At 39.4% G+C, this 10,697-nt stretch overlaps 1 protein-coding gene across 1 annotated transcript; it reads right to left on the bottom strand.

The window, feature by feature from the left end:
- Positions 1 to 4,130: 4,130 nt before the first annotated feature.
- Positions 4,131 to 5,083, bottom strand: LOC108137092. Its single transcript, XM_017258617.2, has one exon. The coding sequence runs from the start codon at positions 5,008 to 5,010 to the stop codon at positions 4,288 to 4,290; it is 723 nt and encodes a 240-aa protein (XP_017114106.1). The 5' UTR covers positions 5,011 to 5,083; the 3' UTR covers positions 4,131 to 4,287.
- Positions 5,084 to 10,697: the final 5,614 nt, after the last annotated feature.

The following is a 10,697-nucleotide window of genomic DNA, read 5'->3' as shown; positions in this document are numbered from 1 at the left end:
ATTTTGTAAGAAACTTTTGCAAATACAAAGTTCCCGTCCGTAAGGAACATGAGTTTTCCGGAAATTTGTATCTGCTAAAAACTTATATAATATAGTCAGATGACGTCTGTTGGACTGTGCCAGTGGGTCAGTTCGTTAAGTTTACTTGATTTGCCTGGCAATAAATTTGCACTCCTCCCACCGAATTTTCCACCCCCTCCACCTGCTTTACTATTCCGGTCGCCTCGTTGTGATGTCATCGACACGCCGAGGTTAAAGACAAACAACTTTATGCCAAGTTGTTAACAAAGTGAGCCGCCGACCTCGAAGCCCTGAAAGAGGGCGTGGCACCGCCCCCTCGGCAGGTGCAAATATAAATACATATCTGCAGAAATAAGCTAGCTGTCTCGGGTTTTCCTCTCTATTTGTCAGAGTTTTCCCCCAGTCTCTTCGCTTGACAAGACAATTGACTGGAAAATGTTGTTAATGAACTTTCTGCGACGTTTTGATTAGCTGTCCCCTTCTCCTCCCTCCGCCTTTCACTTATTTTTCCCCATTTTCCACCTTGTGGAAAACCACCCCCCACCCATTTTTACCTATTTTCCACCGCCGCCTTCTTGTTTGCGTCGTGTTGCAAACAAAGGTCAACAAGTGCCACAGATGCCAAATGATGGATGTCAAAGTTGCTTTTGGTAACACTTGACATACATTTCCAGAGATGGAGAAATGGAGAAACTCAGAGATACGGTGAAGTGGAGAAATGGAGCAATGGAAATTCCAATTCCGGGTTGACAATGCCATTTTGTCACACTGTGATAGAACAGCGAAAATAACAGTAACTGTGGAGGAAACAAAAAAAAAAAATTTCTGCGGAAAAGTTGTAAACTTAATTTATAGTTTTTAAGCAGGGTGGTTCTCACAGCAAGCAAAAAAGGGTGTGTGAGTGTGTATGTGTTGGGGTGGGTGGGTACCATTTTCACATTTCATTCTCGCCTCGTCGCTAGGAATTTCCAAATGAAATATTTGACTTTTAGTCTAAAAAGTCAGCAGAAAAGTTGGACAAACAGACTGCAACCAAGCGCCCGCATTTAAATGTGCATTAAGTTCAAAACTCAAGTTGCTGGCGAGTATCGCTTTAAATGCTTTCGACTATTGAGTCGAAATTTGGACCATCTCCGTTTAATGAGCACTTGTGGCCGAGTGGACCGTCCACGTGATTCCTGTTCAGCAATTATGCCAGCCATCGATGTCGAAACTCTCATCTGCCATCCAAATTGTCGGTGCACACAGAATAATTTTCGGGCTATTTTCCAATTAATCATTTTTGAATTGCCTCATAAGTTTGGTTTTTCCAGTATGGCTTTTTTGGTATTGTTTATAAAAAGGCAAAATCTGTTCATACTACTGTCGTAGAAATCAAATCTGAGAACTTATCTTTAATTTTACTGCATACTTTTTTAGGCACTCACATAAGTGCATTAAAACACCCGAGAGTTTTTTCTGGAACCCTTTGAAAATGTATAAATTGTAATTTTCACAATTAGCATAAGTTTTATTTAAGCTGTATATTATATCTGTGTGGCTGAACGAAACCACGAAACTACAAACATAAATCATTCAGTCATAAATAATATACACCATATTATTAAAAATATAGAACTAGATTTCGTGTTGGTTTTCAACCAGCTATCTAACTGTTTTTCCCTGTGTTCTGGAGGAAACCATGTCCAAGAAAAATAATTGTCCGAGTGTTTTCTGGGAGGAAAAGCGACTGATACTCACTCATACGCACACTCATGCATAGCATAGCTCATGTGGCTCGCAGGCACAACCTTGAAGCTCCCTCATTTAGTTGGAACAACCTTTTAGGGCAGCTGCACACACTTGACAATCCCCAGTCCACAGCCCCCCGTTTCTGGATGTCTTTCGTCTGTTTGTCCCTTTGTTGGACCCTCGGGGCAGGACGGCGTCTTCATCTCGGCCAGAGTTGTCCAGAAATTGCGAGCCTGCCTTCCAAACATTTCCACATTTGACTGCAACAGAAGCAATGAAACTCTAGAATACCCAGTAAACTCTCTTGTCTAGAAAGTGGCAATCCTAAACAATCCTAAGTGCTGGTAACAAGAAAAAATGCAATTATTCAATAAATTAATAAACATTTAAGTAACAAAATAAAAGACTAACTCTAAAAACACAATCTTTGTTCTTTAAATTATGGTTTTCTTTTTTGACCGAAGGTCTACTACACCCCACAAAAATAAGTAAATGATAGGTGGACAAACAGAAACAGAATAGTAACAAAAACTTTTGATGGGTCCCACTCACTTGGCCAAAAGTACACGTTTCAGCCTTCGTGTTAACACGTTCTGGGTGGCAGGAGATACTACATACTACATATATGTGGCAAAAGGATTCAGGCTGAGATTGAGATGGGCCATATCCAAATACTCATACCCACATACACCTTTTTCGCTTCCGAGGCGTAATTATACACTTGTAGGACGCAATTGAATGGTTATATATCCATTGAATTTTCCAATTCAATAGGCTCCGGCGGTTGCCAGATATTTTTAGGGGTCTGTGGATGGGATAAATGACTTGAGTGTTTGTCCATTGGCCGGCCAATGTCTTCCACGGCGCACATTCGAGTCCAATTTAGCCTTTATGTGTCCTCATCGTTGTCCTTGTCGCCCCACCCAAGGGATGTTTCTCGATTTTGGAGCACGCACACGTATGGAAACGGACGGACATGTTAACGGACAGGAGGACGGACGGACAGAATTGCGGCAAGGCGTACGGACAGACGTACGAACAGAATTACGGACAGACTTGCGGACAGAATTACGGGCAAACGGACGGACAGTTGGGGGCTTCTCTGAATGGGGGGATGGGAATTTGAAATCCTAGCGCCGACTTTACTGATTTTCTTTTTTTTTGTTTTTTTTTTTTTTTTTTTTTCTTTTTTTGTTTGCCTGTCCTGCTCCTCAATGAAAATGCCAACATGTGGGCATACAAAACATGAGGCTCAGGCTGGGAAAAGGAAAGTTGGGGGGTGTTGTGCTCAGATACAAATGCATCGTAAACATGTCGTCGCGTTATATTGGGATCTCAAGTAGCCCACATCCCCGGCAGTTGCCATTGTCTTCTCTCGCTCCATTTCCACATTTTATTTGCTCCATTTTTTTTGTTCTCTTTTTTTTTTTTACTTTACCAGCTACCTCTTTGGCTACTTAAGAGGTGGAGGTAAAAATTCTAGAGATTTTTCCCCAAGTTGCTTTCATAGTTTCATTGGATGTCTGGAAACTACTGTAGTTGGATATTTAGCCACTGCTTCCTGACTTTCACTTCTTTGGCGGTGAAACTAGTTGTTTCTCTCTAAAAAAAGACCTGTTTTTAAGTAAATACAACATAACAACTTAGTGCCAGCTTTAAAATTGCAGTAGTTTTTTTTACAAAGCATATATTTATTTAGTATTCATGGCAATTCCAAAATAATTGTGTATAAGCTATAGTTTTATAAGACCTAAACTATTTTTTAAATGTGGTAAGAGTTATTATTATCATATTTTGCTAACAAAATTGTACAATTTAAATCCCAACGTCCTATTAATATGTAACTAAGATGTAAGACTACAATGTCAAAAATTTTGAGCTTAGCTCCTCGTTCACATAACCTCACGATGACATGGAAAATCACTTAAAACACCCAACTTGGATCGGATCTGATTTGATCTGGCCGCTGCGGCCGTCCTGTCGACTGACTGCCAGAACATAAAAACATAAAGGACAACAATTTATGGCACATTTGCAGCTCCAAGCAATCCGGTGTCTGTTCGGGCCATAAAAACAGTGATGCCCCAGAAAAGGCAGAAAAAGGGGCAATAAAGTTGGCAAAGCGGAATCAATAATGCCAAAATGTGGGCCATAAACCGCTGCCAAATTTGTGCTAAGGTGCCAAAGTGAGCCACGCCCCGCGCTCCACGCCCCAATCCAGATTGATTTCAACTAATTAACCGACTCCAAAACACAGGAATACTTAACAGTTGTTAATTACTTTTCTGTCGACTCTGCGATAATTTGCATAAATATGCAAATATCAAAAACAGAGGCTACAGTTTTTTGTTGCCAGGTATATTAGTTAAATATGTGTGTTACAACGGAAGTGTATACATTTATTTGAAAGTTAAGAAAATATGGGCTTACTTTGAACAATTTTAATAATTAATCTTGTACTTTACTTTATCACATCCAATTTACAAACCATTATAGATATATATGTAGTTGTCAATTGAGGTCATGTTAAATTGGCTACTCCTCCTCTATAATGACCTCCAAGAAGACTGAGGCCTGTTGTCCGCTGCCGTCGCACATTTCGTCCAGTTGGACCTCGTTGAGGCTCACAAAGAACGGGTCCAGTCCGGTGATGAGCCGGCTGAAGGGCATGCGGCTGGCAAAGTTCCTGATTCGGCGGCGATCCCGCTGTACGATGCACTGCAGCTGGCTGTTCAAAACGGCGAGAGTGGCATTTATGGGTCGTCGGGTGAGGGGTGCAACGAGCCAGATCAGATAGATGGTGCCCCATTCGGGGGCTAGATCCCTAGATCCCTCCTTCTCATCGTGGTCGTCCCTTTTGAGGGGTGCCTTCCAGGTGGTTCTGCAGACCATCACCAGGACGGGCAGGTTAAAGGTCAGCGCCTGATGACTCGGCGGCAGATCCAACTGCGGTGGCACCAGGTCAGACGGGGAGTCAGGGTGCCAGTTCAAAACGGCCAGGCACTGATCGTGGTCGACGGTCAGCTGACGGTAGGTGAGCATCAGCAGGGTGCGCTGCCCACTGCTCACTTTGCGCATGCGCAGTTGAAAGGGCCAAGTTCGCGCCCTCGTGTCCAAGTGATCGCTTATCATGTGCCGCAGCAGGTGGGTGTGCTTCACCACGCACTGGCATTTGGTCACCGGACAAACGGCTGGCTTATGCTCATCTGCGGCCTCCACAGCACTCGGCGACTCGTCCGTTGAAGCACTATGCTCCATATTTTACTTACCGATACACTGAAAATACGGTAAAACAATTTACAAACATTGAAGGAAAATAAACAAACCACTACGAAAGAATGAGAGAGACCCAAATGTATTTCTATATGGGTCTATTAAATTATGGAGGAAATACTTAAAATTCTTTTTATTTATTCAAATTGAAATCAAAATTTTTAATCACAATTACTTGAAGAAGCAAAATTAAAAAAAAAAACCTTGCAAAAAGCAGATTGCACCATTTTCAACCTGTTAAACTTGAAATACATTTTATGTAAGAAAATAGTAGCAAATGGTCTTCCATTTCTGAAGTTTAAATAAGGGTTAGGATTTCGTCATATGTTTTGTCAACTATTTTGTTTTTGGGCGATTTTTGATACATCGAGGGCTTAACTATCGGCAGTGTTTTGTGGCAATCCTAGGGCGAGGACCACCCTATATAGTCGAGGAATGTATCGCTACATTATTTGAAGCACCGTCAGCCCCGGCATTTGAATGTTTTGCCATCATTAGCATTTCATCTTATTTCACTCAGGTACGCGACCGTGCGTGCAACATTTCCACAGACCAAAAGACCAGCAACGCTCGCATTTTCCGCCGCTTCAGCAGGTGTGGGTGCGTGTCTGCTGGACAGCAACAAAAAAAATGGGCACATGACGTGTCCATGATGATGTACAGTGAAAAAAGGAAAAATTTACTGAATGTAAATGTCAGAGTTCGCGCAAAGTGCAATGTAAAGAATTTATTTGTCAAACCTAACAGTGCACCAAAGTTAGAAACATTATTAACATGAAAAGCTTAGTTTTCGTTACTAAAAATTAGTATGAAATTTTTTAAGCCCATTTACTAAAACTAAATAAAGGTTTTTAATCAAAAATAACATATTTTTAATTACATATATTATATTAAAATTATTTAATATTTTTTTTTCAATTTGTGTTAGATATTTTGGAAGCACAATTAACCACAGAATACCATTTAATTTTTGTACTGTGTGGGAATGGATAGGACTGTGACTGTCACTATAACTATGACTTTGACGATGACTATGAGGATGGCCAGCTATGCTCTCTCCCTTTCTAGCTATCCCCCTCTTTTTCTGCTCCCCCGAGCAGTTGATGTTGATGGCGTATTAATGACCGGAATGCGGAATGTAACAGAAATTTTCGCCCCAGCCCCCTTTTAAATTCCCTTGTTATATTTTTTCTTTTACTATTTTCCACTGCAGTTTGCAGTGCACTGCAGCAGGTTGGAAAAGGGGTTAAATGGAGGATGGGAAGGGAGGGGGCAGAGAGGGATGCACTGCAGCATCCATGGTCATGCTGTCGGAATGCATAATTGAAATACGAATCGAGCGAATGCCTCGGCAAGCAGATAAGAAAACGGTTCAAATGCAAGGATGTGGAAAGGGGCCAGTCGCCCTAGTTCCTCCATAAAAAAAGCGACTCTAGAGTAGGGTCTTCCACTTAGCTGATGTGCCCGACCCCAGGACCTTCAACCTCAAGCTCAAGCGAAAGTGATTATCGGGGGTCATAAAGTCGCGAAGTGTGCGCAGAGCCAACGGGAATCTCCACGAGTTTATTAATGTTAAGTGATTTGAAAGATAATCTTCAAATTATTTATACCATTTAAAGAATTGCAAAAAATCAAATGATATACTCTTGTTCACCAAAAAATTCTTATATTACTTATATATATATTTTATTACTTATATTATATTCTTCTTATAATTCTTAAAACCTGCATTTGTTTGTATGACTTTGTATGGTTTTTTTTTAAACTAAATAATTAAGTAAAGACAAAAGAAATAATAATACAAAATGGTTAGGCCAATTATTTATTTAGGCTCTTTTATCTTTTTACTTTTACTATTACCAATAAATGTTTTTGATCTAAACAAATGTATCCTTAGAAAGAGAGCCCTTTCAAATCGAAATTTGTTGTTAGCATCTCCCCCCGCTAGGTTTTTTGCAAACATTTTTGCCACCGATTCTTGATTAGTTTCCATCGAGAGCACTTCACTTCATGTCTGCCATCTGTCCGTCTGTAAGTCAGTCATTCAGTTGGCTCATCGACCGTTGAGATCGCCATCGCAGCAAACGTGGCGTATGAGTTACGCATATTACTCATACGCCGTGTGTGTTGCCGATACGAAGCCGCAACAGCTGCCATTTGCGTATGTGTGGGTGTGTGTTTTGCGGTGCTTGTGTGAGTGCTTGCTCACTGATGTATATGTTTATATAATTCCCACTTACCGACGCTGCTACACAAGTTTATTGTTGCTCCCGCAGTCTGCTTCTCCCCCTTTTCTGTATCCCATCGCCACCTTGATGCCCGTTTCTTGGCAATGTTTGGCTTTTATGTGCCTTAGTCAGGCACTTGGAGAAAAGAAGATTAAAGTCTTAGCACAAGGGCCTAATTAAAAAATGTGTTTTTTTTTTTAAAGACTCTAATGAGTCGCCTGCAATTAAAACTGAACAACATGGCTATAAATAAAATTGGGCGTAATTTACCCTACAAATTACACTTTGATGTTGTTATTTTTATAGTTTTGTATTACTTAACAGTTACCAAAAATCGAATAAATAATACACAATTGCTCAAATTATTTTAGTTACCATTGACCATAACACAAGGCAATGCTTTCTTTACTTATTTAAAATGAATAGATTTATGATTTGCATTACAAAATGCAACATATCTTTTAACTAGAGATAATTATAAATAGTAAAGGAACCTCTTATTTGTTTTTTTAGTTTTTCTTAGTGCATACTTGGTGCTGCAAAAACGGGACAAGCAAAACCCGAAACTCTGGCAAAATGAAAATTATGCTCTCTTTGGCATTAAGTTTATGAATAACGAGCATATGTAAGTCGGACTCGAAGTCTCTTTCTCTGCATGTGTGTTGGGGTGTGTGTGTTTGGCTGTGCGAGTGTGGATGTGTGGGTGTGCCCTTCAGTGAAGCTTACAGGAATTTATTTTGTGCCATAACTACACAAACACTCGCAGGTCGTTTGCTGTCTGCCGATCAAAAGGTGTTAAATTCTGTTGTTACTAAGCGCACAAAGCACCACAAAGACATGCACCACCAACTGAAATGGGCGGTGGGCGTGGTGATGTTTGCATAAATAAAAAGGGCATATTAATTGTTTCAACCAGCAAGTACCCTCTGAAATTTTTCCTAGATTTTTTTAGGCTACAGATATATATACATAGATATATATGTATATATATATATAATTATTTATCACTATGGATATATTTTAAGGCGCGATCGTCACGAATTTCTCATTTTCTCTCATTTTCTCATTCCAATATATGTATGATAGAATTCCTCATGAATAATAGACAAAGTGAGCCGTTTTCCTGTAATAAATTATAAAGACATTTTATTTATTAAATTACTGTACTTGCTTTCATCTTTTCAACTGCGCCACATAAAATATACCCTTAGGCTAAGAGGCTTACATTTCTTGGTTTTTTTTTTTCTGGCAAAATTACTTGTTGACACTTTTTTTTAGTTTGTTCAGTCTTTTTGGGTGGAGAAATGCATGTTGTTGTCTGATAACATTTGGCCAGGATTAAATACTATTTTCTCCACCCTGACAAAAATCATGCACCTTTCCGTTTTTCACAATATATTGTATTTACCTTATACATTTATCCCTTACTTTTGGTTCTTCACTGGATTTTCCTTTAATTTTGAAGCTGCAGCTGTCGTCTTGCAATTGTTTGACTCAATATTTCAGCTGCTTGGCAGCTTTATTTTAAATAAATAACGTCTGCTTCGGTGTGGGTATTTGGATGTTGTGTGCCTCAAGTTACAAATAAAACGCAACCGAAATGAGCTTAAGAGCTTATGGAACGCTAAACAAACATCGCAGCGCACAAAGCCGCGATGCCACCCACACAAGCTCACCCACACACACACACACACACCCCACACACGCATACACACCCACAGTAGTAGCTTACAGCTGACTGACTTGGGGTGCCAGATCCTTAGTCTTTAGTCCTTGCTTTCCGGCACAGAGAAAAAATGGTAACAATAATACCCCTATTATTCATTGTTCTAAAGGGTGTAAATGGGCTCAAGACCGTCAGACATTAATATAGTTGACAGATTTATGAGCGCGATGCAGAAGCCAATCAATCTATTTTAAAACTATCAGAATACGTTAAAGTAATTGATAGTTTTAGATTAAAAAAAATACGAAAAATTGTGAACGAAAAATAAGTTTATGAAATGTTGCATTTTTAAAATCGTTTAACCCAAAATAATTACTGAAGAAAATATGATTTTTTAATAATGTCAAAAAGCAAATTAAATTGGAACAGTAAATCGTTAAGAAAAGGCTTCCAACACATATAATTAACATTATTTAGTCTGTTATATAAATATAAAAAAAATAAATAAATAAATGAAAACATATAAATAAATATTTCTTATAATTATGATTGTTGTCTAAAAAATGTATAAATCAATTGATTTATAGATATTTACCTCTGAATTTGTATGCCAAATTTTTTCGAAATTTGTTTTCAGTGTGGCTCTGGCTTGCTTGCGCTAGCTTGAAAGCGAATCGCTTTTGCCTTTTATGACTAAGTCAAATATGAAAGTAAGTTGCCAACAGCTCGCTGACTGACTGCCACGCCCCCTTCCGCCGGCCACCGCCTCCATCTGGAGGTCCTCTCAAGCAAGGCAGCTTCCCAGAGGGCAGAGAACAGGACAATTTGATTTATTGCCACTTAAAAGGCAACATTCAGTTTTCTTTCTTTCTCTGTTTTTTTTTCCTTTTTGCTCTCTTCAGATGGGGCAGGGGAAAATAAATAACACGTTTACACATCCAAATGAAGCAGCCACAACAGAGGCGGGGGCTGGGAGGCAAATAGGGGGGCCTAAAGGGGGTGGGCGAGTTCCGAAGTTGTTGAGAGTCACAATGGCGACGAGATTGTTAATAAGAATGCATATATTATGCCAACACCGACACGTCACATGTGTGCTGAGGTCGCGAGAGGGGGGGAATTTCATAGAGCCCCCCTATCTCCCACCTTCCATTGTAGCACGCTTTGAAGGACGCTAAACCCCCTACTCGCACAGTTAGAACTTGCTGTGCGCATAATTAATCGCTCGTCCCTCTGAAACTGACGTCGCCCTTCATTTTTTGGCCCCACTCAAATGAGGCGTGAATCGAGCAGCATGGGATGGGGATGGGAATTAAATAGGGAAAGTGCAATCGAGACTATTAGAAGGCCATCGATTAGACGAGTGCACTATTTGTCAATCGATTATCTAGGCTTTAGCGTAGAAACAAATAAAGTTGAAGTACATTAAAGCAGAAAGCGTAGATGTCAAAAAGCTAATCGTTTAAAATATGTAGTAAATGTTTCAACAATGGATTAAGGATGAAACTATTTGCCAATTGACTGGCTTTTCTAAATGTATAAAAATCACTATACATTTGGCAGAGACAAGCAGATTAGAGATTTTAGGATTCGTATCTAAACATTTATTGTTAATAAAAATATATGTCTGTTCGGTTTTTATATATCGATTTGCTTCACCTTACCATTGAAATTAATATAGTCTAAATAAATCAAATGTTAAATGGGCAACAAAAACTAACCACTGCTTGTCATAATAAATTGTATTTAATAAATATATTGTTGAGCTGGAACTCATTTAT

The sequence above is a fragment of the Drosophila elegans genome, unplaced genomic scaffold (genome assembly GCF_018152505.1).
Source record: "Drosophila elegans isolate 14027-0461.03 unplaced genomic scaffold, ASM1815250v1 contig_149, whole genome shotgun sequence".
NCBI lineage: Eukaryota > Metazoa > Arthropoda > Insecta > Diptera > Drosophilidae > Drosophila > Drosophila elegans.
The sequence above is the reverse complement of the archived record's forward strand: the minus strand, read 5'-3'. Positions and strand labels throughout refer to the sequence as shown.

What these genes read in the sequence shown, in the direction of transcription:
- LOC108137092 (XM_017258617.2), bottom strand. Translation starts at nt 5,010, where the DNA reads ATGGAGCATAGTGCTTCAACGGACGAGTCGCCGAGTGCTGTGGAGGCC.